The sequence below is a fragment of the Nyctereutes procyonoides genome, unplaced genomic scaffold (assembly GCF_905146905.1).
Source record: "Nyctereutes procyonoides isolate TBG_1078 unplaced genomic scaffold, NYPRO_anot_genome, whole genome shotgun sequence".
In the NCBI taxonomy this organism is placed as follows: Eukaryota; Metazoa; Chordata; class Mammalia; order Carnivora; family Canidae; genus Nyctereutes; species Nyctereutes procyonoides.
The window spans coordinates 8,143,891-8,171,099 of NW_026575048.1; the positions used below are offsets into that span (position 1 = coordinate 8,143,891).

Below are 27,209 nucleotides of genomic sequence, written 5' to 3' on the forward strand. Positions count from 1 at the left end.
TGCTGGTGCTGGGTGGAGCTGGGAGGAAGCAGGTCTTCTGAATTGAAGTGGGGTGCTCTTTCCTCCAGCTCACCCAAATATAAAATTTGGACAAATATACCAGAAAATATCTGTAGGAAAGAGATTGTAGAAGCATTCAGTCTCACTAGGCATCAAAGAGGCACAGATGAACAAATCAGGTAATGTTCTCAGTTACGTTAACACGAGCGATGGTATCCGGTGGAGCTAAGGGTGCAGTAGAACCAGTGTCGTCACATGCCGTGAACGTCATGGTGGGCTGACACACGTGGGCCATCTGGAAACAGTCGATGATGCGTATTAGTTGGCTGCCGATGCCCAGTTTTTGAGTATTTAGGAAGTTAGGTTTTAGGCATCAAAAGGCGTATCGTGGGAGTATTTATAGAGGTGGTTATTTGGAAGCAGTAAAAGGGTGGATAGTGGAGACTCTGCTGAGTAAACGGTGGTGCTCGTATGAAAGGACTTGAGGTCAAGCCCAGGGACAGCGCTGGTTGTATAGACTGCCGCCAGCCTGACCCCCCGCCAGCCTTGACTCCCTCAGGGGAGGGAGACAAGTCCTGAAGTCCCAGGCTTCAGCCCTTCCAGCGATTTAAAACCTGTAGTGGTGGGACGCCTGGGTGGCTCAAGCGGTTTGACACCCGCCTTCAGCCCAGGGCCTGATCCTGGAGACCCGGGATCGAGTCCCACATGAGAAACAGGCTGCGAGGCTGCTGGCGCCTGCCTGTCCCCCCGGAGTCTGTCTGTCGGCGGAGCAGGAACCACGCAGAGGGTGTCCCTGTGGAGCCTGCCTGAGATGTTCCGGTTGCTGGTGCAGGGCAAACCCAGGACCACCCTGCGTAGACGGCTGTGGGTGGGCGCTGAAGCCTCTGCCGCCGTCCTGTCCCTGTCGTTGCCAGCAGCCGACCAGGTGCCCCTGATGGAGGACCTGGAGCAGATCTTCCTGCGCTCGTGGCGTGAGTCGCACCTGACCGAGATCCGGCAGTACCAGCAGCCGCAGCCCTGCCCGCCCGCGCCCAGCACCGTGGCCCCCGTCACCTCGGCGCAGCTGCCCTGGCTGGCCGGCCTGGCCGCCAGCTCCTGCAACGACAGCGTGCACATCATCGAGTGCACCTACTCCCTGGCCGAGGGCCTCTCGGAGATGTTCCGGCTGCTGGTCGAGGGCAAGCTCGCCAAGACCAACTATGTGGTGATCGTCCGTGCGTGCCGCAGCCCCGCCATCGACTCCTGTGTCGCGGTCACGGGTGAGCCCTGCGCCTGGGCTGGCAGGGAGGGGGCTGCGGGAAAAGCAGCTGCGTCGCGTTCCTGGTCCTTGGCCCTCGTGGCCGGAGAGTTTCTGGCCACACCTGGGTAGTAGCCGCGGGGGTGCCCTCCCGGGGTCGGCTACAGTGTGGGCTACGCAGGCCCTGGCTGGTGCGCGGAGTTAAAAATCCATCTGTCCTCCGCCCCAGTGTGGGGTGAGCATTCCCACTTCCCCCTGGAGAGCCTGGGTGGAGTCTGGGTAGACGGAGTGGAAAACCTGGCTCTGTGCACCTGGTGATGTGACCAGTCCCTTACCAACTCCTACCCTCCCTTCCTTCCATTACCTAATGTGGAACAACAGGATAGCGATCTTACTGTATAATGTGGATTAGTGAGCCAATTAACTAGTGATAAAAACACTTATTTTATTTATTTATGAGAGGCACAGAAAGAGAGGCTGAGACCTAGGCAGAGGGAGGAGAAGCAGACTCCATGCAGGGAGCCCGATGTGGGACTCGATCCCAGGACCCCAGGATCAGGCCCTGAGCCGAAGGCGGGTGCTCAACTGCTGAGCCACTCAGGCGCCCCTAAAAACACTTATTGAAGCCCTATTATGTGCAGCCACTGTTCTAGAGGCTGGGGATACAGGCATGAAGACAACAAGGTCCCTGCTTTCCTAGGGTGGACATGCTGGTAGGAGAGGCAGACGCCAGACCTGATGCAGAACATCTTGGGTGGAAGGGCCGAGGGATGGAGGATCCCATCTGGGAAGCTGGCTCTGAGGAGGGGCCAGGTGAACCTACCTAAAGAGGTGACAGTAGAGCAGGGCCTCAGATAAATGAGGAAGCAGGAGATGTTACCCCTGGGGACAGCTCTGGGGCTCCCCAAGACCACATGGCAGTGCGCTGTGCCTGGCACATTGTAGGGAAGTAGGGCGCCAGGGTAGAGGGTGAGACAAGACCCTTGTGTGGGGGCCCCGACAGCCTTATCAGAACTTTGGGTTTTGGGATGTGTGAATTGAGAAACCATTGGAAGAATTTTGTGTGTGGAGAGCAGACCGGGGCAGGGCGCAGCTGGGGTGGAGGCTGCTGGCCCGTCCAGCGCCCAGTGCCTGGGGCCGGGCAGAGATGCAGCGGTGCAGGCTGGTTCTGGGTGTTGGCGAAGTGGGTGCTGCAGGGTTTCTGGGTGGGGCCTGTGGGAGGAAGCAAGGACTTAGGGACCACCCGGAGGGCTTTGGCCTGTGTAGCTGGAAGAGTGCAGACACCATCTACTGAAATGGAAGGCGCCCCGCAGAGGTATTTTTGTTATTTAAAACTTTTATGTATTTGTTTATTTATTGTTAAAGATTTTATTTATATATTCATGAGAGACACAGAGAGGCAGAGACACAGAGGGTAAAGCAGGCTCCCTGCGGGGAGCCTGATGAGGGACTTGATCCCAGGACTCCAGGATCATGACCTGAGCCAAAGGCAGATGCTCAACCACTGAGGCACCCAGGTGCCTCTGCTTTTTAAAACTTTTAACTTGTTCTCATGGAACAAGGGAGAGACACCAAATGGGTCAGATGCTCCTGTTTGATCTAGAATCGGCTCCTCCCTTTGTCAACATGCAGACATCAGTGACAGGGACATAGCAGTCTTGGGGTGTTGGCAAGAAGGCGTCTCTGCGTTGGGCTTATAGAGGGTGAGCAAAGTAACAAATATAGACAACTATGTTGAGAAATTTTTCTTTAAAAGGAATAAAGAAATGGGAGATAATAATGGGAGGTGGAATGGGGTCAGGTTTTTGTGGTTGTTCTGGGTTGGGCAGTATAAGCCTGTGTCTGGTATGGAGAATGATGCAGAGAGGGAAAAGTAGGTGATGCAGGCAGGAAAGGGCTGGTTAGGGGGTGTCCTCCAGCGGGAGAGAGGGCCGGGGCTGCGGCGCATGGTGGGAGTGTCGGCCCTAAGATTTGCAGGAGTCCAGTCGGCGTGACTGTGGTCTTCTCTCCAGCCACGGCCAGCAGCTCGGTACAGTCAGAGCAGGAAGGGGGTTTGGTGCAGGGCGTGTTGAGGAGGGATGGTAGAGAGTGGGTGTTGCTGCACCTGGACTCTCCGTCAAGGTGGGGGGGGGGCATGAAGACATCCAGGAGGCTCCACGGATCTGAGAAGAGTGGAGGGAATTGTTGGAGTGTCAGAGGTGGCTGGGGAGTGGGCTGCAGGGAGTGGGGGATTCAGAGGGGCAGAGTTATCAGGTGACCAAGCCCAGGGTGCCCGTGGTTGCAGGTGGATGGGGGGAAGCAGAGGACAGCTCCTTGGAGGAGATGGGATATATCGAGCAACTTTCATGTGCCAGGTTGGTCTTTGTGTATATTGTCATGTTACCCTGTGCAGCGACTTCACTAATTCACTGACCTCATTTGTTCCTCTCAGAGCAATAGGAACATCTAGCTCCCAGCTTCCTCTTGTTAGCTAAAAAGGAACACAAGAGGGATGCCTGGTGGCTCAGTGGTTGAGTGTCTGCTTTTGGCTCAGGTCATGATCCCTGGGTCCTGGGATCAAGTCCCACGTCGGGTTCCCTGCAGGGAGCCTGCTTCTCCCTCTGCCTGTGTCTCTGCCTCTCTCTGTGTGTCTCTCGTGAGTAAGTAAGTAAAATCTTTAAAAAAAAAAAAAAAGAACACAAAATTTCGAAGTGTAGCATTTTCTTAGGGAGTCATTGGATACAGATTTCTCAACTTAAAGAGGACTATTAGTCAAGATTTAAAACCTTGCTCTTAACATTGTTGCAAGGTTTTCATAAATCTTGGGCGGGGGGTCAGTTTGTAAATTCAGAATAATTTTTGGAGGATAAGTACACTCCTGCTTTTGGAATTGTCTAAGAAAATGATACCACTGCTGTTGCGTGTTTTAAGCCTGAAATTTTTGTATCTCTTTTTACGAACTTAAAAAATGCACGTTGTTACCATGCCGTGCCCCAGTTCTCCTTGAGCATTCTTGATCGTAAACTCACTCCTTTTTTTGGTTTTGCTTTAATTTTATAAATTCCTTACATGGATCGAGTAGTACTTTTGGAAATAAACCCAGAGGACCGATGTTATGTCTGGGATCAGGCTAAGCATTTTATAAACGGTGTCTCGTTGACAGTCCTCCCGACGGTCCTGTGAAGTAGATACTGCGGCGAGTGAGTCCCGTGTGTCGGGGGAACCGGGGCTGCAAGGGTGATGTACCTCCTGCTACACAGCTAGCAAGTGGGAAGAGAGGTTCCAAGGCCAGTGCTCTGGGTTTTCCCTCTTATCATCCTATTAAACTGAGCCAAGGATGGTTTATGTCATTTATTCGCTGAGCAGCATGAGCACCTGCTCTTAACCAGGCTTGGTGACGGCTTGGGGGGTTAGAGAGAGAAAGAGAGAGCAATGGACACAGACTCTGCCATCGAGGGGCTCACGTGCTAATTCTGAGTGGAGGGGCTCAGTGAACGTTGTTGTTTGTTTTCTAGGAAAATACCAAGCCCGAATTCTTTCCGAGAGCCTTCTCACCCCAGCGGAGTACCAGAAAGAAGTCAATTACGAGCTGGTTACGGGCAAAGTGGACTCCTTGGGGGCCTTTTTTAGCACCCTGTGTCCAGGTAGGTTTATAGTGAGACAGGTGTAAATTCATGAGCGGGAGGGGCCAAAACAAAGATGCAGGGGTGAAGCCCTCCGGGAGCTCGGCCCCTGGGACCTGCTGCGGCTGGCCGTGGTTTGGGTGTGCAGGGTGACCCTTTGTTCTCTGTTAGCATTTACCACCCTTTCTGTGGTGGCCTCTGGCTGGCCGCCTTCCCGTGATGGCTGTGGGTTCTCTGAGGTGGGGGCTTTGTGGTTTCTGCTTTTTGGGGGCTACCGACGGTCTTAGGCCTGTTCCTCCGTACCCCCCCAGCCCTGTGCACCGCCACTCCCTACCTCCCACTCTGAATTGCTTGAGGCCATCTCGGTCCATGGGTTCTATGCCAGGAGTCCTGTGCCCTCCTGCCTTCTTTGCCTGGCTCCTCACCCCATTTCCTCAGAAATGAGGAAACCCCAGAAACTTTCACTGGCCCTTCCTCCTCTAGGATGGACTCGGACCCCTCCCTCTTGTCCTTTAACGCCTGGCTTCTTCCTTCTGTCCTGGCACCTACCACCTCACGGTGTGATTTTCTCCAACATATTTGCCTTCCTCACCAGGCTGTGGGCTCTGTGGCCGGATGGGCCGTGTCTTCTTTATTTCCATTACCCCCGGGCCTGGGACAGTGCCTCATACATAGTACGTGTCGTGTGGATGTTTGCTTAATTTCACTGGGATGGAAAAACCCATTTCTGTTCTCTCTATTTTGGGCAGAGGGTGACATTGACATTTTACTGGACAAATTTCATCAGGAAAATCAAGGCCATATTCCATCCTCACTTACTGCCTCCTCTGTGACCAAATCAGCATCCCTGGATGTCGGCGGAGCACCGGCATGCACAAGTGAGTGATGCCAAGGAGCCAGGGGCCAGGGCCTGGGCTGGTGAGACAGTCAGTGTCCAGGGGGCACCAGGGGCGGCCTATGAGGAAGCAATGTTAGAGGCGCATCCAGAAGGCAGGGCATCTCCTTTGTTAGCATCAGAGTGGACAAATATATCATTTTTATTTTAGTCCTTAACACTAGTGGTCTCATCCTACCCTGAAATGTAGGCCTGTACATACATTTTTCCTGAGAAGGTACATTTCTCTGTGTTAATTTCCAGCTTATCAACGCATTGTGGAAATAGTTTATTTATCCCGCATTCCAGAAGAGCTATGATGGTCTCCCTCCCCTCCAGAGAACTTGCAGCCTCTTCCAAAGCCCAGTTCTCAGGGTCAGCTTCCCTGGAAAGCTATGCCTGTCCCCTTCAGGGAGAGTAGATCACTGCCTCTGTGCTTCTTGAGCACTGTTCATCCTTTTATTCTGAAATTCCCAAAAGTGTGAAGCATACACAGCCCAGAGTGGGCACTCGATACACGTTGGCATCATCCCCCTTTGGTTACTTTGTGCTCTCGTTGGGGGGCCCACTGCTTGATTCCCCAGCAGAGGTCCAGGCTCTTGGCTGTCTGCTCTTGGGGGCGTCTCACCTTTATGGGGGCTCTGCTTCCAGGTTACAATCTGGAGCCTCACCACATCCGGCCCTTCCAGCTGGCCGTGGCTCAGAAGCTCCTCTCCCACGTGTGTTCCATTGCGGATTCCAGTACCCAAAATTTGGACTTAGGATCCTTCGAGAAGGTGGACTTTCTGATTTGTATTCCACCCTCAGAAGTGACCTATCAGCAGACCCTGTTCCATGTCTGGCATTCAGGTACGGAGCATTTGGGGGGCAAGTTGTGACATCTGCACAGAGAAGCCTCTGATTCCTTTAAATTCAGATTTGGAATAGAAATACCAGGCTTTGCCTCTAAAGTAGGTAGGGCAAGTATTCATACCCCCATTTTATAGATCATGAAACAGATGCTCAGTTATAGCAAATTGCCCAAGAATTTATAATCCATTAAAGCTAGAACCATGACTTGAATTTCCACTCTGTGCCACTCAGATCAGAAACCAATGTGTTGATACCAAGCTTCAGTTTGATGATTTTCCCTGTTTTCAAGGGGATGAAATATGAAATACACAAAAAGTCAATGTCTTAACTCAGGATTTATTCTAGAGTACTGTAACCTAAAGCTTGTGGCCTTCAGGCTGGGAGATGATTTTGCTGGGGATGGTGGGGGGTGGAGGGGGGACCTTCCCCTTCCCCTCAGCACCCCGAGGCTGGCACCACTGGCCTTATGAAGCCAGCTTTGCTGTGCCCCTGGGTGGGCCGCTGTGCACAAAGCATTGCTATGAAACAGGCCCCCCACCTCTTGGCCCAGCTCCTGCACGGATGCATGTGTGATGTGGTTTGCGTGAGGTCAGCTGCCCTGACACACACCCACCCTCCCCATGTCTCACACATCCCTGTAACCCCGGGGCCTGCCAGAGTGCTGGCCAGACAGGACATGCTCACCAGGTGTCTGTCGAGTGAATGAAAGCTCATGACAAGGGTTTTACTTGTCATATATCACTTGTGATGTATCTTTACCATGTTACAGGGGTTTTATTGGAGCTTGGCTTGGAAAAAGAGCACATGACGAAGCAGAGGGTTGAACAGTATGTTTTGAAGCTTGATGCTGAAGCTCAGACAAAATTTCAGTCCTTTCTGCAAAACTCCTTTCAGAATCCACATACGCTCTTTGTCCTAATCCATGATCACGCCCACTGGGATCTCGTGAGGTGAGAGTGATTTTGGCATCTGGCAGGGTTGACGGTTTCCTTCCTTGATTAATATGTGGATGACACTCAGGCCTGGGGATTCAAGGCTTGAAAAGATGAATGATGTTGGGATTTTGGCATTTGGAAGCGGATGCTGTGGATGCATTCCAGAACCTTAGAGCTGGAGATGGTCTCAGGGAACGTCCGGTAGAGCCTCTAAAAGGTCCCATCATGGAAACTAAGGCTCAGTGTCACAGGGCTGGGGTGGGGGCATGGGGTTAGTGGCAGAGCTGGCCTAGTACTAGGGCCCCTTTTTCTGTGCCCTACTTAGTGACAAGGTGTCCCCTGGTACAGGGTGAGGATCCTGACTGGAACAGCTCCCTTCCTGATGGAGGCCCCATTGGCTCCAGTACCATGGGTCACAGCTGGTGCCACCCGGCTTTAGGGGTGATTTTATGGACCCCAAATGAGTGTAAATCTGGATGAATTTTAGATGGGGTCAAGCTTGGAGTCTGGTGGAATTGCAGATTTCCTAGGATCCATCATCTCCATAGACTGGTGGGAGGACTGTGCATTTAGACATTGCCGCTGACTGGGTTAGGAGGGAGGAAAGATCCTGAGTCAGGCCCCAGGGGAAGGCTTTGATGTAGCAGAGATTCAGAAGTGTAGGTCTGGCCAGAACCTCCGAGATCACCTCTATGAAGGGCATACAATATAGGGTCCCTGCATGAGCTTGGAGGTATTTGATCATCCTGAATTCTATAAAGAGCTATCTTGTGGATATTCGTTTGAGGGGTAGGTTTCTCAGGCTAGCTACCTGCCATCCAAAAGGTTAAGCATCCCGTCTTTCTGTTCTGCTGCGTGGCTTGAAGAGAAGGCTGAGACCGTGGCCTGTGGGGAATGGCTGAGCTGTGCTTGTGCCCCAAGCCCCTCATCCAAAATGCTACCCCTGCCCAGTCCTGTACCTTTAAATTTACTGTAGAAAATAACCATTTATATCCTCTGTGGATCGTTTCAGGTCTGGAGGGGAATTTAGGGGAAAGGATTTAGGGAAACAAGTACACGATCAGATGGGACCAAAGGGGCACTCTTGGGTTAGAATCACTGCTCTAGAGGAGTGGGCAGCTTGTGTATCCCACAGGCAATCCTCTGTAAATACCACTCCCCTGGCTAAGTTTTTGTTTTTTTTTTTAAAAAAAAAGATTTTATTTATTTATTTGAGAGACGTAGCGAGAGAGAGCATGAGCAGGGAGGAAAGGGAGAAGCAGGCTCCCCGCTTGCTGAGCAGGGACCCCCCCACAACACACAGAGTGGGGCTCGATCTCAGGACCCTGAGATCATGACCTGAGCTGAAGGCAGATGCTTAACCGTCTGAGCCACCCAGACACCCAGCTAGGTTTTTAATAAGCAATGAGTATCCAAAGAGTCCCTGACAGATGCCTGCAGTGTGCCCTTTTTTTTTAAATTTCCTAATGGGCGGAGCCATGTGTTGATTACTTGCAAATTTGGGGGCGGGGCTGGTTATACATGTGTTCAACTGCTCAATCCTTGTAAAATTACAGAGCCATGTTAGTTGTTCCACTCACTGTGTCTTCTCCCCACTTTCTTCCCTCAGTAGCGCTGTTCATAATCTCTATTCCCAAAGTGACCCGGCTGTGGGATTGGTGGATAGATTGCTCAATTGCAGGGAGGTGAAGGAGGCCCCCAACATCGTGACACTTCACGTGACTTCCTTCCCTTACGCGCTGCAGACACAGCATACCCTCATCAGCCCTTACAACGAGATCCACTGGCCTGCCTCCTACAGTCATGTGAGTACCACCCGGCTGCTGGGCCTGGTGTCGCCATGACCCTTGACCCTTGAGTTGGGAGATACTCTGTTCAGGAAAAATCTTGATTAACTAGTGTAGCTGGGAGTCAGATGGGTCCCAAGTGTTTTGGAGCTTTGATGTGACCCAGAGTTAGATTTAAACCCTTCCTGGTCTTTAGAAACTTTCTTACAGAACATTAGTTAGCCTCCCCATCTTAGGCCCTGTACTGTTTGGTCTAGAAGCCTTGGAAATGTTCCTCCTTTTCCTATCCCCACAGCCTTATGCTGCCAGGCTCAAAATCTCCTTCCTCAGATGGAACACACATCTGTAAAACCTGGTGAGGTGTTAGTTTACCCCCTGCCTCTTCCTCATCCAAACAGAAGGCTACAACTGATAATTTGAGAATTCGGAGAAGAGTTTGAGAATTCTGGGCAGTTGGATGCTAGTTAATTATGCAAGTAACAGGTAAACCTCAAATTCTAGATGACTTTGGAGTGTCCCAGAGTTATCTGAGGAACTTATAAAGGTACTGATGCTTGGCTTTGGTCCAGCAGATTTAGAATCAGTGGTGGTAATAATAGCAGGTGCTTCTGTAGCACTTTCGTGAGCTAGGGAGGCACTGTTCTGAGTTCTTTATCATATGAACTCCAGCTCTACTATGTTCTCACATTTGAGAAGCTCTGATGTTAGTTTGGGAGGAATGTTAGGTAGATGGGAGTGGAATTGATGAGATAAATGCCTTTTTTCCTGCTGATTTTAATAATTAAGCAAACTGAATGCAAGATGGTTGATAGGCCTATTCCTAAAACTAGCTTAAAATTGTTGGAAAGAAGCAGTTTTTTAACCAAGAAAATTGTGGGTTTAAAAAACTAGGCTGATTTTCTTCTTGGCATAGATACTGGGGGTCAAATGAATGGAAAAGTCTCGTGACTGATAGGGATGCGCCATCTTCTAAGTATGGAGTGCTCTGTGCTCTGGGTCTGCAGAGGGAAGTAATGTATAAAACTGCAGAGCCAGCACAATTTATTTTTTTTACAAGGTATTATTTATTTGTTACAGAGAGCGTGTGTGTGTACATGCACAAAAGCAGGGTGAGGGGCAGAGGGAGAGGGAGAGAGAGAATCTCAAGCAGATTCCGTGATGAGCATGGAGCCTGACACGGGGCTCGATCTCTCAACCCTGTGATCATGACCTGAGCCAAAATCAAGATTCCAGCACTTAAGTGACTGAGTCATCGAGGGGCTCCAAGTCAGCACAATTTAGATCAAGATGCCTGTGGTGGCCGTCTACGTGCCCAGCATGTGAATCTCTCTATCCCCACAAATGCAGTGTTTGTGTGACTGATATTCTTTTCTGTTTTAGGGGGTGGACTTATATCCTGAGAATAAGAAGTACTTCGGCCTATCAGAGTTCATTGAGTCCACCCTTTCTGGACACAGCCTCCCTTTGCTCAGATATGACAGCTCCTTTGAGGCCATGGTCACAGCATTAGGAAAAAGGTACACGTCTCTGTTGGAAGTTACTAAAAATGCTCAGGAGTCAAGTGTAAGCTGAAGCGTGTGCAGCCGGAGGCTTCCAGAAAGGGGGCCAACTTCCTCCTTTCCTGGGTAACTTAGTCCCTCCATTAAAGGGATCCTGGTTTATTTCTTGTCCTGCCTGCGGGGCCAGTGATCTCTGTTGTCCTGTTGTTCTAGAACATTTTAGAGATGAGAATGGGTGGTAATATGTTGGAATGGGGGATGGTGCGTTTGAGACTCAGAGAAGCCAAGAAAATGGGAGGAGGTAAGACACCAAAAGATTTAAAGGAAATGATAGTGACAATCATAGTCGGCTACATCATTCATGCCTGTGCGTATCATGTGTTGAGTGCTTACTTTGTGCTCTTTGCTGTTCCAAGAGCCTCACCATCTGTCTTAGCCAGGTGCTGCTGTTATCTCCATTTTGCAAGTAAACTGAGGCTCAGACCCCTGTGACTTTTCTGGGCCACACATCTGGCAAGTGATAGAACTGGCTGTGCACCCAGAGTCAGCCTGACTCTACAGCTTGTCCTTTGACCCGTGTCATGGCTGATTTCTGGCAGATTTTAATGCTGCCATGTCTCAGATGAGGAAACCGAGGCCCAGGGAGGCTAAGTGGTTGCCAACATCCACCCAGTTTATACGTCATAAAGCCAGCCCGAGTTTTATAGACTGGCTACTGCAAAACAAAATGAGTGGTTCTGCTGCTAATTGTCGGTGTTGAGCTGGGCTCTACCACTGTCCCTCAGGGCGCCCCCTTCTCATGTGGCAACAAAGGGATTCAATTAGACGTGTGCTTCTCAAGCTGTGTTCCAAGCTGGACTACTTTGGCCAGATGCAAATAGCTCTTATGCCAAAAGGGGTCCCATGGTCAAATGTGTTAGAGAAACCTTACATTTAAGGTTTTCTTTTCCATTGGAATTCTCTGGGCGTTCAGGTGCCCTGCATACTGTAAGTCCCGAGGGGGGGGCTAGAATGTGCGACGTCTCCATTGTGTGTCATGGGATCAGTGTTCCCCAGAATGCCCTCTGAGAAACTAAATCCCTTTCAGTGCTGTGATGCTGATGGACTTAATCTGTTCTCCACCTCACACATGGGCAGCTATGCGCTCATAAACTTGCTAAGGGCAGGAGTCCTGCCTCTGCCTCTCCGCCCTACTCTCCTCATGCAGCTCCTTCTGTTGGGTGGGTGCTTAGTGAGCTGTAACTTTGGGTCCAGTACTCTACGTTTATCGCATAAAATATCGTCACAGCAGCACAGTGAAATAGGTCCTGTTATCCCTGTGTGTCAGAGGAAGGAGCAGACTTAAGTTGGGTCACCTGCCTTAGGTCCCATGGAGGGGTTGTGGTAAAGCCAGACCAAATCTTTGTTACTTGGCCCCAAAATAGTAGAGCCACTAAGCCATACAGAGCAAGGTCTCATGGTTAGTAGAAGGCCAGATTGACCACAAGACCGTACGTATGTCCTGGGTTTATACTTAGTAAACATTAGTTTTAACCTTTGGCAAATCACTGAACCTGTCCGAACTTCTCTACCCTCACTTGTGAACAAATCAACTTTTCTAGTGGCTTCTTATGAGAGTTTTATGGAACAAGAACGTGTGCAGCCTCAGGGATGGTTGTATGCTGAGAACTCAGGCTTCAGAATCATGCTTCCTGGGTTAGTTCGAGTCCTGAGTCTGTCGCTCATTGGCTGTGAGTCTTTAGGAACATTTCTCAACCTATTACCTAGGGTAATAATGCCTGCCACATGGGGATGTTATGAGGGTTAAATGAATTAATACATGCAAAACATTAAGAGCATACCTGGTGGAAAAAAAAAGAACATACCTGGTGTACATTACATGCCCATGTTAGCTGCAGCCAGCACCATCATGCTTTGTCACCATCACTGTCACCACCATTACCACCATCAGCACCACCATTGGCACCATGGTTACTGACACATCCCATTATCACAGTCACTGTCACTGTCACAACCATCATCACCATTACTACTGTCACCACCATTATTGCCAAGACCATTATCACCATCACTGTCACCACCATCTGCACCACTGTCACTGTCCCATCATCAGCATCATGATCCACCTCACCACCACTGCATCGCTGCTATTACCATCAGCACTATTACTGTCACCATGACTGTCACTGTCATCGTCATCCTCACCACTGTTCTTTTCCTTTCTTGCCTCTTTCCCTCTGCTGAACCGGAAGTGTGGCACAGAGATAAAAATTCACATTTTACCGAGTGAGAAGTAAATAATAAAACTCTGGAATATGAGTTATGGAGAATCATAGGATCACCTGGGAATCATTTAAGCCAGCCACCCCACCCCATTTTGTATTTGTGGGAAATGAGGCCCAGAGAGGGGAAGTGATTTGCCCAAGGTCACACATCCTATTGCTGGCAACCTGGATTATAGCCAGGTTTGATATTCTTCCCACCATGCCATGCTGCCTTTCCTAGGAATCATCTGTCTGGAAATCTTTTTTGACATAGGCAACTTGGACAGAAGTCACTAAAGGTAAGAACACATTGGTTCCTGTCCCTTGTCACTATGTGCATGGTCAGCCTGCTGATTTGCCCTGTGTTGCACATACACACCAGCAGATGGCTGGGAAATCCACTTGTAAGACCACAGATCTGACACAAACTTGCTGGTACCTAAGAGATTTAGGCATTTCACAACTTCCACTTTTATTCCAATATGTTTTCTGTGAAGCTTCCTTCCTATAGGATCAACCATGAAGGCTTAGGGGCAGGCACGTTTTCCCTGTACATGCTGTTTGGAGCTGGGCTGCTTCCCCACTACCTTCCACATAGTGGTTCTTTTTTTCTTTTCTTTTTAAGCAATAGCTTTAGTGAGGAATAACTGACATACAGTAAACTGCAGATATTTAAGTGTTCAATTTGGTGAGTTTTGACATATGTAAACACTGGCAAAACCTTCACTGCAGTTAAGATAATAAATAAGAGTTCCTTCTTACCCCTTGGTAATTATTCCTTCCTTTCCCTTTCTCACTATAGACTATTTACATTTTCTAGTGTCTTATATAAATGAAGTTATACAACATGTGCCAACAGTTCATTCATTTCTCCAATGGCTGATGATGTTGGGCATTTTTTCATGTACTTATTTGTCATTTGTATGTTATCTTTGGTGAAATGTCTCTTGATGAATTGACTCCTTTATTGTTATAAAATGACCCCCAAAATATTATTCTTTGTTCTAAAATCTACTTTTTCTGATATTAATATAGCTATTCCAGCTTTCATTTGAGTAGGTTTAGCATAGTTCATAATTTTTTATCTTACCTTTAATTTACTTGTGTCTTTATATTTAAAGTTGTTTTCATATAGGCAGCTTATAGTTGGGGCTTGGTTGTTGCAACTGACAGTCTCTGACTTTTAATTGGGGTGTTTAGACCATTTATATTTAATGTCATTATTGATGTGGTTGTGTTTAAGTCTATCATCTTGCAGTTTTTCTATTTGTTTCATCTGCTCTGTGGACTCCCTTTTTCTATCTTCTTTTGTATGAACTGAGCATTTATGATTTCATTCTCTCCATCACAAGCTTATTAGCTGTAACTCTTATGTTCTTTTAGGTGTTGCTTTTGATCTTACAGTATATATTTTTAATCCACTTTCTACTTTCAAGTGATATTATATGACTTCATGGATAAGATTCTTACAATAGTATATCTGTTTCTCACCTCCTAGGCTTTGTGCTTCTATGCTCATACATTTTACTTATATATGTTATAAACTCCGCAATAAATTACTTTTGCTTTAGTTAGTCAATTATCTTTTAGAGCTATTTAAATAATAGTAATTTTTAAAGACACCTTTTATATCTATGCACACAGTTACTATTTCCAGTGCTTTTCATTTCTTCATGTGGTTTAATATGGTTTCATTATCCTGTCTGAAGGACTTTTCCCCAACATTTGTAGGGAAGGTCTGCTGGTGATAACATTCTTTAAGCTTTTGTGTGTCTTTATTTTTACTCATCTTTGAAAGATACTTTCCCTGGGTATAAAATTTAGATTGTTTTTTTCTTTGAGTACATTAAAGATGTTGCTCTACTGTCCTCTGACTTGCATCAAACAAAATCTGCTGTCATCCTCATCTCTGTTTCTTGCTGTAATGTGCCTGCCCTTCCCAGCCCCTTCTATCCCCTGACTGGGCTGCTTTTTTTTTTTTTTTAATTTGTCACTGGTTTTAAGTAATTTAAGATATGAATAGGTATAGTTTCTTGTATTTAAGAAACTTGTACTCTTGTACTCTTATAGAAGCTTGGTATAGTTTTCTTTTACTTAAGTTAATTGAATTTTCATTACACTTGAGGAAAATTTCAGTGATTATTCTTCATATATATTTTTCTACATTCTCCTCTCTCTTAGAGTAATCCAATCACACATACATTAAATGGTTCAAAGTTGTTCCTGTAACTCTCTGATGCCATAGTTGTTTTTTGTTTCCCTTTGTTTCATTTAAAATCATTTCTATTACTGTGTTTTCACGTTTACTAACCTTTTTTCTACCATTCTTCACATCCAGTTTGTTTGTTTATATTTTTATAAAAGTAAAGGAGTCTTATAAGAAGAAATTCTTCTCCTAAGAGAAGAAATTGTCTTCTAAAAAAAGAAGAAAGACAACTTCAGGCACCACGTGCATGAATGTACATTGATGAATTGATGATAAACAGTTACTTGCATTTATTTATTAATCAGGACCTTGCAAGTGATAGAATCTCAATTTGAACTACCTTAAGAAAAGGAGAGAAATGTATTGAGTTGTGAAATAAAAGGAGAAGTTGAATAAATAAGCCACAGAATGTCAGAGATGCAGCTTGTTTCAGAAGCAGCTTAAGTTAGGTATTGCACACTCCCAAGACTGTGTTATCTTGTCTTCTGTGTCTCTCTGTGTTGGCTGTGTTGTACCTCATTGCACACTGCTTCTTCCATGAAAATATCACCCCTGGTTGTTGCTGAATTACACAGTCTTCAGCTTCTAGAGGAGGACTGATTGTTTTAAGCAGTTTGAAAAATTCCCAGAAAAGACTGCTGACCTATCATGGGTCATCTATCTACCCCTGAATGCACCTATTGTAGCTGACAGGGCAGGGCAAGTCCAAATACCAAGATGGTAGTTCCATGAGAATTCAGGGTCCAGGTCATCTTCTCTCTTTTGGCTTTTTTAGTTTTGATCTCTAGAATTTGAGTCTTTTTTATATCTCTACTTGACACTCTCAATCTTTACCGTAGTTTCTTAAGTGTATGGGATATAGTTATAATAATAATTGTTTTAATGTTCTTGTCTACTAATTCTATCATGTATGTCATTTCTGAGTCACTTTCTATTGATTTTTCTTCCTCCTTTATTATATTTTCTTCTTTAAATATCTGTAATTTTTGAGAGGATTCCAGACATTGTGAATTTCACCTTGTTTTGGCTGGATGTATTTGTATTCCTATAAATCTTCAGCTTTGCTCTGATACAGTTAAATTGTCTGAGAGTTTAATCCTTTTAGGTCTTGTTTTAAGCTTTGTTCAGCAGGATCAGAGCAGTATTTAGTCCAGGGCTACCTTTGCCCACCACTAAGGCAAAACTCTCTAAATATTCTGTAATATTCCATGAATTCTGAGGTCTTCCATGCTGCTGATGGAATAGAAGCTATTCTAAATCCTATGTGAGCTTGAGACATTGTTCCCTTTAATTCTCTTGGATTGTTCTTTTTTTGGCCTTGAGTAGTTTCTTCACTTATACGCACTGATCACTGCTCAGCTGATGACTGGGGGGACCCTCTGTAGCTCTCCTGAGTTCTCCATTTGTGCAGCTTATTCCTCTCTGGTACTTTCTCCTGTGAACTCTTGCTGCCTTGATTTCCCTGGATTCCAGGGCCTTTCCCTCAAGTCAGGGAGACCATTGATGCTTTGCCTGGGTTCCCCTTTCCTGAGCACATTCCAGAAACTTTTTCCAGGAAGAAGCTGAGGATTCACCTAATTTGATTTCCATTTCTAAGGGTCACCATCTTTCATTTCCCAATGCCCAATATCTGGAAACACTCTCATTTCATATATTTGTCCAGTTTTCTGGTCATTTCAGATGGATAAATATGGTTCCTGTCCTTTTGCTGCTTGTCCTTTGAGAAGAGTTGAATGCAGGCACTTCCCACCATGTCAGAGAGGGGGAGAAAGTATGCTTCCTTCTAAATGACATCCTGCCCCTCTTCCTGCCCCTTCATCCCATCTTGCTCAGGGGGACAAGGGGCCACCGCAGCTGAGGTAGTCCTGTAGGGCAGGAGAGACCATGCATTTTCCACCCTGCTCTCTTGTTTTCTTCTTGGGCACTATTAGGCCAATGCACCAGGGCAGGGCAAAGTAGTCCTTGGGTTGCTGAGTCCCCTGTGTGCCAACATCTGCAGATCATTCATGCCTTTCTGAGACAGCAGAAACTTGGTAATGGCAAATTTGCCAAGCCAGCTCTCCAGTTCATAGAACCCATGGCCTTTTTGAAATGATAAGGACAAGAATAAAGAGTTGACAAGAGAAAACCTCAGAAATTCTGTGGAAGGGGATTGGTTGCCCTGATAGAACTCTTGGAGTGGCATGGCCATGGTAAGGGTCTGATCTCTGTAGATCAAGAAACTACTTTATCTTTGCTCCAAAAGGCCACTGTGTCAGGGGACACATTCCAGCTAAATAAACCCACAAGAGCATCGCATGTAAAGCGGATGTCAATTTGTCTATTCCTACAGAGAATCACAGTGACTTAGAGGGCTGGGTTTTTCTGGTGGGGCTCTGGGTCTGTTTCTGACATCTGAATCAGGAGAGCTCTAGCAGTGTGTGGTCATGGTGGGGTCACCACTTTCATGTGGAAACCTATGATAGATAACAGCTTCTGAAGCCAAAAGTGGGATTCTTGGTTTGACTATGTTCTGATTTGTAATTCATCTGCCAAATCACATTAGTTACATTTCTCATTACTCATCATACTTGAATGCTGTGATGTGCCTTCAGGATAGTCACCCTCAATCTGGGGAATGTGATAGCCACACATACATGCTGATTGCTTGTGCTTCTATCTTCAGGGGGAACTGGGAGCAAATTTCCTAACTGAAAGAACCATAAACTAAGCTGAGGATAGAAGAAACAATCGCTTACTTTATTCATTCCCCTATTGGTTCATTGAACAAATACTTATTGAGCAGCTACTATGCACCAGGTTGTGGAAAACACAGAGGAACAGCAAACCTATGCTCTTGTTTCCTAGCTGGAAGTGTTTTGACTTCTAAGGAGGGCTTCCATTTCAGGTTTGAAACAACCTGCCTCGAAAGGAAACACAACTTGTTTGCAATCTGGGAGTTGCTGTGCCCGACGTGGTGGCTGCGCGGGGTCACTTGTTTGCTGGGCGAAGGCATTTGTCCCCCTGGTGTGCTCTGGGCGTCCCGGATGTTGGCAGCAGCCCGGTCACGGCTCCATCTCTCTTTGTTGCAGGTTCCCCCGCCTGCACAGCGCGGTGATCAGGACCTTTGTTCTCGTGCAGCACTACGCGGCCGCGATGATGGCCGTGAGCGGCCTCTCGCAGATGAAGGACTACACGTCGGTGGAGACGCTGGAGATCACCCAGAACCTCATCAACTCCCCCAAACAGTGCCCCTGCGGCCACGGGCTCATGGTCCTGCTGCGGGTGCCCTGCTCGCCGCTGGCGGCCGTGGCCTACGAGCGGCTGGCCCATGTGCGGGCGCGCCTGGCCCTGGAGGAGCACTTCGAGATCATCCTGGGCAACCCCAGCTCCGGCATCACCATCGGGAAGCACTTCGTGAAGCAGCTCAAGGTGGGGGCCGTGGTCAGGGACCGGCAGGGTGAAAGGTGCCTGGGAGAGTTGGGGGGGGCCGTGACTGAGGGGTTACCGAGGGGTGACTGAGTGGCGACAGTGTTGCTGTCCATCACGCCCCCTCCACGCCCGGTCACCCCTCTGGCCGCCTCATCTGTCCCGGCCCCGCCTGCGGTACCAAATCACTTATAAATGTCGCCCCCCCAAAGCACATTGTCTTGATCTTTAAAATCTCGGGGCCTGCAGCGTGCCTTTCATCCTTCCTGGGAGTGCATTTCTCCTCGGCCTTTGTTTAGCCAACGCTTAAGGCCTGTAGAATCAACTCCACGTCTTCCCCTCTTTCAGGCAGCCGCCCCTCCCTGCAACCAGGGCTGGCGTGGTGCTCCCTGCGGGTCCTCCGGCCCCTGCCCCAGGTGGGGGGGTGCAGGGACCCCCCGACAGCCCCCCACCCCCAGCACAGGGCCTGGGCCACAGCTTCGCACTGGTCCACAGAGATGGGAGGGAGTCGCAGGGAGTACTGAGGGCAGAGTGGGGTGGGAGGAGCTGGGAGGGAGGCCCGGCTCGCGCTCACGCAGCCACCGGAAAACCGCTCCGTTGCTGAGGGTGCGCACTGTCTCCCGAGGTCCACTGATGGTGCCGCGCCGGGCGGCTGGGGCGCAGCGGGAGCTGACGCCGTGCTTGTTTGTGGTGTGAAGAGCCGTCCGGAGGAGGACACCGGAGACCTGTGAGCTGGGCCAGTCGGAGAGCAAGGGCTCTCTCGCCACCTCGCTGCTTTTCGGTTCCCCACAGATGTGGCAGAAAATAGAGGACGCCGAGTGGAGGCCTCAGACCTACCTGGAGCTGGAGGGCCTGCCGTGCATCTTGATCTTCAGCGGGATGGACCCTCATGGGGAGTCCCTGCCGAGGTGAGGAGGGCACCGTGGCCTGGGGGTCTGCAAAGGGCCAGCTGCCTGTGCCCACGCCTGTGGGGCCTGGGCTGGCCCAACTTCCAGTGCCCCGTGGCAGGTGGAGTCTTTTTTTTTTTTTTTGTATATTTTTTTTATTGGAGTTCTATTTGCCAACATATAGAATAACACCCAGTGCTCATCCCATCCAGTGCCCCCATCAGCTCCCGTCACCCAGTCACCCTGTCCCCCTGCCCGCCTCCCCTTCCACCACCCCTTGTTCGTTTCCCAGAGTCAGGAGTCTCTCATGGTCTGAGGTGGAGTCTTTACATGCAGAGTCGTCGTGGATTTGTGCATCTATTGTGATAGGTTTCCAGCCTGTGGCAGTGAAATGTGTCTGAGGTCTGGGCAGCTTTTCCTGATTCTTAGGCACCATTTGAGCTCATGGGGGGGTGTGATGGCTGTTGCTGGGCCCCGAGGGTGGAGGTCCTCCAGCTGGGGTGAGGCTTGACGCCTCCCTCAGCTTCACCCCGTGAGGATCACCAGCTGTGTGAGGGGTGGCAGTTCCATTTAGGAAGGTAGGGGATCATCTTGAGGAGGTCAAGGCTACATCAGTAGCCCCCCTCCCCCCCGCCCCCCCGCAGTGCTGGGAGCAGTGCCTCTGTTGCAGAAGGCACTCAATAACTTCTTTTCCCCTCTAGGTCTCTGAGGTACTGTGACCTGCGTCTAATAAACTCCTCCTGCTTGGTGAGAACAGCACTGGAGCAGGAGCTGGGCCTGGCCGCTTACTTTGTGAGCAACGAAGTTCCCTTGGAGAAGGGGGCTCGGAATGAGCCCTTGGAGAGTGATGCAGAAAAGCTGAGCAGCACAGACAATGAGGATGAGGAGCTGGTGACAGAAGGTGAGGGGGGCAGGTCTGCCTTGCCTTCGCATCTTGGGGGCAGCTTGCACTTGTGCAGGTGCTCTGGCCCTGGGGCCCGTCTGATGGCCAACAACTATGAGTGCATTCTAGATCCGTCTTTGCAGGAAAAGGCACGTTCCTTGTTGAATTCAGATTTTGCTTTCCTTTCCCTCTTTTTTGGTGGTGTGAGAAAATGAAATCCCGATTGGCTCTTCCTAGTTCTAGAATTCTTAGAGAATAGGAAGGAAAATTGAGGTTTCTTAGGACTCAGGATCCTGCTCTGTTTGACTTGGTGGCATTACCGCCCTGTATAAGATTCACTCACTTATTTTCTCTGCATGAATCAACAAGATATGTCTATTACCAAGATTTAGGAGAAAAGGCCAGTTTCATTTGAAGACGTGAAAATCCAACATTATATTTTAACAGGACACACAGATCAGGGCCATGCAGGGCATCTAGCTATTGTCAGTAGCACAAGAAAAAAGACAAAGCTGTTTATATGAAAATGTGAAGCATTTGTGGGATGTGGTGTAGGTTCCAAGACCTGGCTCCTCTTCCCACTGCACCTGCTGGTTCTGTGACTTGGGACACGTGATGCCTTCTGTCCTGGTCTCAGATTGCTCATCTGTAAGAAGGAGACTAAACGCCCCTGGGAAGACTCTGCTGGTGCTGTAGTGACCATGCATGTGACCCTGACACTAAGATGACTCGGTCTCCCTGTTGCCTGTGGGCTGAATCTGCACTCCTGGCACTTTATGACCTACCTCTCTAGTCTCATTGTTCATTCTTCTCAGCTCCCCAGCCCCCGCCCCATGCTGTTCCCCATCCTGTTGATCACACTCAGCTCATAGGGGGTCCCTGGCTGTGCTCTGCTCTTGCCACCTCTGGGCCACACAGGGGCTCTCCCTGTGGCTTTCAATTCTCCCTCTTCTGTGCTTCACCTAGAAACTTCTGCTGGCTCAGGTTGGGTCACCCCTTCCAAGAAGTCACCTGCTCTTGCCTCTCTGTGCTGGATGGGAGCCTGGCTTCTGGGCTCCCCGGCCTCTCCCTGTACTCCTTACACTCATAGCTGCGGCTCATGAGAAGGAGCCCCAATGAGCCCAGGACACCTGCCTGGCCTGCCCTGTGTCCCACCCCTTCTTTGTCCTTGGGGCCCTGTCAGAGGTGGGCACCTGCAGGGTGGTAGCTGGGTAGATGGATGGATGGATGGATGGATGGATGGATGGTTGGTTGGATGCTAGAAGTGAACACACTTTGCAAACTATAAAGTGCTGGGCTGACATACGAGATGATGCTTACGAGGTATTTTCAGCGTGTGTGTCTTGCAACAGGCTCCACCTCGGAGAAGAGGAGCCCAGTGAAGAGGGAGAGGTCCCGCTCCCATGATTCGGCATCTTCGTCTCTCTCCTCGAAAGCATCCAGTAAGTCTCAAGGTGGGAAAGAGTGCACATCTGGATGCTTCTTTTGAGTTTGCAGAGAATGAAAAGAGATCTTTATTTTATCCAGAACTGGAGAGAGAAGAGAATCTTTGAAGAACTGGGCTTACTTAGGGAGGAATTATGTTTCTGGATTGGGGTCCAGGACATCGGGGGTTTGGGCAGGACCTCAGAGTTCCTGGGAGAAGATCATGGACTCTATCCCCTTGATGGCCTATGCTGGGCCATGTCCCCTGGCTGCTCCCAGGCAGCTGTTGGTTTAGGGAATCACTGTGCCTTTGAGACGGGAGGGGCTGAGGTGAGGTGCTCTTGTCGAATCCAAAGGCAGAGAGATGTGGACACAGATTTCTCTGTGGCAAAAGCAACAGAAGGCAGCAGGTGTTCCCTGAGCCCTGGACCCAGATCACATGGAAATGGGGGTAAAACGCCCAGTCTCTGCCTAAGGGAGGCCTGCTGTCTGGGAGCAGACAGGATGGGCACACGTGAAACAGTATCGCCGGTCTTCCTGTTGCGGTCATCACCAAGAGCCGGCTTTGTTTCTGAGTCAGGGCATTGAAAGACACGTTAGAGACAGACCTACTCTCGGGGAGTTCATCAGTCCTCATAAGCCAGGTGATGTTGGATTAGGGGCTGCTTTGCTGTCCCTGCACAGTCACACATATGAAGTGACAGGTGGGTGAAGAGGTAATTTTGTCTCAGGTGGGGGCAGGTTTAGGGGTAGGGTGTGGTCTCTGCGGGTTTCGGAGAGCAGCTGGCCATTGGGTCTCGGAAGAGAAGATATTCGGGACGGAGGAGGCTCAGGCTGTGGAAGTGCACGTGGTGCTGGGCGCAGTGAGCGGTCCCGGGGCCTGCAGCTCTGGGCGGGTGGGCAGCTGGCTGTGGTCAGGGCATGGCTGCGGAGGGCAGAGAGCACCTGGGGATTTGGTTTCCTGTCTTCTGACCCCTCCTCACACAGCCCACGGGTGACAGTCAGCCAGGTTGAGGGGGGTCTCCCTCGCAGTTACACGTAGAGGGAGTCAGAAAGAGGCCTCCTTCACATCAGCCGGCGGCTCTGTGGCAGAAGGGAGACCTAGTCCTCGGCTTGGATCAGAAAAACCAAATGCTACAGCTTCCGGTCCTCTGCCCCAAATAATATAGGGAGCCTGGGCCCCTGGGGTGGAGCTGGCGAATGGGTGAGTGAATGAATCCATGCTATTCAGAACAGAGAGGAATGGTGCTTTTTCTGCCTCATCCTGGTGGGACAGCTTTCTAGAAGGTTCTGAGGGCCCACTGGTCTGTGTGGTGTCTTCAGGAATAGAATGTCCAGGCTATGGGCCAGGCTTTCTCCTTCTGGATTGCTTCAGTTAGGTGAAGTGACTTTCTTAGCCAGGACTCCTCAAAAAGTCCTGAGATTGTAGGGGGGTCTCTGCCGAGATGCTTCCCATGGCCTTGGGTGCCATATGTTTCAGAGATGAGGGTATGGAGGCCCAAGGAGGCGAGACACGTCTCCACAGCCACACGAGTCAGGGTGGGGACCTGGGTGGGGCTGGGTCCCATTCTTATAGACCGACAATCCCCCTGGATTCAACTGGGGACAGACCAACGGAGGTCTGGAGGCGGACGGAGATAAACATCAGTGTGGATGTCCATCCTTGGGGGCCTACCAGGCTGGCCCTCACAACCCAGGGAAGTGGATGAAGACATTGGGGTTCCCTTGGTCTACTTTTGGAATCTTGTTCCTCTTTGAGGTCCTTCAGGCCTGTCTGTCCTCCTGGCCCCAGGCCAGTGGCCCGGTCCCTCACAGCCTCCCCACATCTGCTCTTCTGGTCATCCATTGATACGGAGCCAGTCACTTCAAGTGCCTTGCCCGAGGACAACGAACCTCAGCAGGAGCCAGGCCTTGGGCAGAAGGGGACTGGCCGGTGCTCAGTCCCTCTGTCCCTGAGCCCTCTGTAAAGGCCTAGCTGCAGGCTGCGGAGCTGAGTTGTGGGGTCCTTGCTGGGGAGCTCAGATCCAGAGGGAGGTAGCCCGAATGGCATGGTACATGGGGTGCAGGCCAAGCTAGGGGCTGCAGGGTGGCAGGAAGGCGTCTCTGAGGAGGATGGTTCAGGGGTCTCAGGCCTCCCTTGGTCTATCTTGTCTCCACACTGTCTCCTGGGAAAGGACAGATTTAAGACAACAATGCACTGGCCTGTCTGCTCTGCTTTCTGTGGGGCCTGAGGTCTGCAGGGCTGCCGTGAGCTGGCATGAGAGCCCTGGTGCGTGTGGCTGGGATGACCTAAAGGAGAGCAGGGTGCTGTCTGGTGCATCCAGGTGACCACACTCACCGGGGTCTCAGCATGGTCCACGTGGGGGAAGGACACAGGAAGGTCCCTATTTGGGTGGCTGCTGTGCGTGCTGCATGTCCTCTCCTGGATCCTTCTAAAAGCTAGGTAATTCTAGTGTTTGGTAAAGCCTACTGTGTCCTGCGAGTCAGGCTGGCAGTTTGAAATAGAAGCCACCACTGCGCTGGTGCAGAGATGAGCTGTGAGCTCCATGGTCACATGGGACAGACGGGAGAGGTGTTCCTGGGAGCACCTGCATGAGAGTCTCTTGAGCACTGAAGACAGGGTGCTGTGGGACAGATTGGGTCAGGGGAATGCAACGGAGAGATTTTGGAGGCAGTGTGCAGGGTTCTGGGGTGGCTGTGGGGTGAGGCCCCTCCATGGGACCCCGGGTCTCCCCCTTCAGCAAGCCGTGGCTCTGTTCTAGGACGGGAGACTTTCTGTTTGCCCAGAGTGGGGATTTCATTAGTGAGAATTCCCAGTGTTGTCAAGCACGGGTAGTTTATGTCCCAGAAGTGGGGACGGGGGGTGGTTTGGCGAGGGTCCTTCCCAGGGCGGGACTGAGCCTGTTTTCCTAAGGCTTGTGTTTTCCTAAGGCTCGTGTTTTCCCCAGGCTCGGCACCGTGCGGGGAGTCCTTGGCTCAGCCCGCGGCGCCCTTGCAGGGGGAGCAGGCCCGATCGCCTCAGCCCTGCGGCCCCTCGGAGGAGGCCAGGGCCCCCGGTGACAGACAGAGGCCCCACGCGAGTCGGGGGCCACCACCGGTCATCAGCAGGCGCAGCCCTGGGCCGACTGCCCAGCTGGACTCCGGTCTGAGGACCAGCCAGAGGAGCGTCCAGGCGTCGGTCACCGTGTCATCCTCCCAGCTGTCCTCCTCGGGCTCCTCCTCCTCGTCCATGGCACCTGCTGCTGGCACCCTCGTCCTACAGGCCTCGCAGTGCTCCATGAGCAAGGCCTGCCGGCAGCCTCCCATCGTCTTCCTGCCCAAGCTGGTGTACGACATGGTCACGGCCACCGACAGCAGCGGCCTGCCCAAGGCCGCATCGCTCCTGCCCTCCCACTCGGTCATGTGGGCCAGCTCCTTCCGCCCCCTGCTCAGCAAGACCATGACATCCACGGAGCAGTCCCTCTACTACCGGCAGTGGACGGTGCCCCGGCCCAGCCACATGGACTACGGCAACCGCGCTGAGGGCCGTGTGGACAGCTTCCACCCGCGCAGGCTGCTGCTCAGCGGGCCCCCGCAGGTGGGTGCTGCCCTGCTGGGGGCCCAGGCTCCGTGGGGCTTCTGGTGTTCACACCCACGGGGCAGGTACGGGGCTAACGGCATCCCCTTAGGCACACTTGCCATTGTCACTGCAGACCCCATAGTGGGCAGGTGGGTGCAGGTCGGGACCTGCAGGGCACCCACGGCTGGCTCACTTCCGTGTTCTAACCTGTTTCTTGCCTTGCGGGGGGTGTTTGTGTTTGCGGGTGCTGCTCCTTCAGACCCTGATTCTGCTCTTCCCACATCATTCCATTTGGTCCCCACGGCCAGTCTGTGCCAATCAGAAACACCCCCACCCTCCACCGCCCTGGGTTCTGACCTGGAAGGTTTCGGTGAGACATAAAGGGGTGGGGGTGGGCAGGAGGCCCGTCCCTATCCCAGCCTCTCACCCCATTGTGTTTTCCTAACAATGGAAGACCGTTTCAGCTGTCAACCTGGCAGACATCTGCCAAGTGTTGGGAGCACATGAAGAGGACCTTGTCAGGTCTTGGAGGGGATTTGTCAGAACCGTGCTGAAGTGGGAGGTAGGCTGTGGAGTGGGATCGAATTATGCATCAGACAGTGCCTGATACCCTCGGCAGGACCCAGCCCTTCCGTGCGTGCCTCAGTGTCCTCTCTGAGAATAAGGCAAAGAATAATACGTGTGTCCGAGACGTGGGCATTAAATGAGAGAATATCACAGGGCACCTGATGGTAGAAAGCCGGGGGTGTTAGTTACTGCCCCCCCCAGCAGTACCATCCTGCCCCAATTGAAGATGTGCTACCTTCTGACGCTATGTGTTAATTTCCTTATAGTCTGCTCCAAGAAATACAAACCCACAAAAATACGTATAAGAATGCTCATTTTTGAATTGTTTTACGATAGTGAAAAACCAAACCAGAAACAACTGAAGTTCCCTTGGTGCAAGGTCACTTGAATAAGTGTGAGCACACTTCTATCATGCAGTTCAGCCAGAGAAAGTTGGAGATAGGTCCCTTTCTACTGACATTGAAATTTCTCTACGATATTAAGTTGAAAAAATTGAAATAAAAAAAATACATTACAGAGTAACATACACGATGGAATATCAATTAGGGAAATAAGTATCAGTGTGTATGCATGTGTCTCTGTGTGTGAAAATACCAAAAATTCCCTGGCAGGATCATCACTGAGTTGTTACCCGAAGAGGGAGTGGGATTTGTAAACATTCTTCTTCATCGTCACTCTGTATCTCTTGAATTTTTAAACGAGTGAGCCTGTGTTTTTTTTTTTTTAATGAGATTTTTAGTTTTTGTTTTTTTTTAAATTTTATTTATGATAGTCACAGAGAGAGAGAGAGAGAGAGAGAGAGAGAGAGAGAGGCAGAGAGGCAGAGAGGCAGAGACATAGGCAGAGGGAGAAGCAGGCTCCATGCACCAGGAGCCTGACATGGGATTCGATCCTGGGTCTCCAGGATCGCGCCCTGGGCCAAAGACAGGCGCCAAACTGCTGCGCCACCCAGGGATCCCACGAGTGAGCCTATGTTAACTTTTTATAAATTTGAAGAAGGGGATCCTGGTTTCTCCCTATTGTCATGTTATTGGATGTCATCTTAAAAAAATTCACCCATTTGATAGGTGAGAAATAATAAAAGTATAGTTTTATTAAGGTTGAATATATTTTTATGTACGTATGGGTCACCGCCACTACTTCCACGGTGATTTTTCTGGTGCATTTCTCTTATTTTTCCTTTAGGCATTTGCCCTTTTCCTGTTGCTTTGCAGGAATCCTTTA

At 50.0% G+C, this 27,209-nt stretch overlaps 1 protein-coding gene across 1 annotated transcript in view; it reads left to right on the top strand.

The window, feature by feature from the left end:
• The window catches only part of GREB1 (growth regulating estrogen receptor binding 1), a 132,953-nt gene that overhangs the window by 85,800 nt on the left and 19,944 nt on the right, over nucleotides 1-27,209 (top strand). Inside the window, exons 11-22 of the mRNA XM_055326922.1 lie at nucleotides 915-1,259; nucleotides 4,732-4,860; nucleotides 5,589-5,717; nucleotides 6,365-6,562; nucleotides 7,335-7,515; nucleotides 9,110-9,305; nucleotides 10,668-10,804; nucleotides 18,328-18,667; nucleotides 19,457-19,572; nucleotides 20,253-20,452; nucleotides 21,787-21,876; nucleotides 24,808-25,436. Coding sequence (XP_055182897.1) covers nucleotides 915-1,259; nucleotides 4,732-4,860; nucleotides 5,589-5,717; nucleotides 6,365-6,562; nucleotides 7,335-7,515; nucleotides 9,110-9,305; nucleotides 10,668-10,804; nucleotides 18,328-18,667; nucleotides 19,457-19,572; nucleotides 20,253-20,452; nucleotides 21,787-21,876; nucleotides 24,808-25,436 — 2,690 coding nt within the window. The remainder of the gene's footprint in view (nucleotides 1-914; nucleotides 1,260-4,731; nucleotides 4,861-5,588; nucleotides 5,718-6,364; nucleotides 6,563-7,334; nucleotides 7,516-9,109; nucleotides 9,306-10,667; nucleotides 10,805-18,327; nucleotides 18,668-19,456; nucleotides 19,573-20,252; nucleotides 20,453-21,786; nucleotides 21,877-24,807; nucleotides 25,437-27,209) is intronic.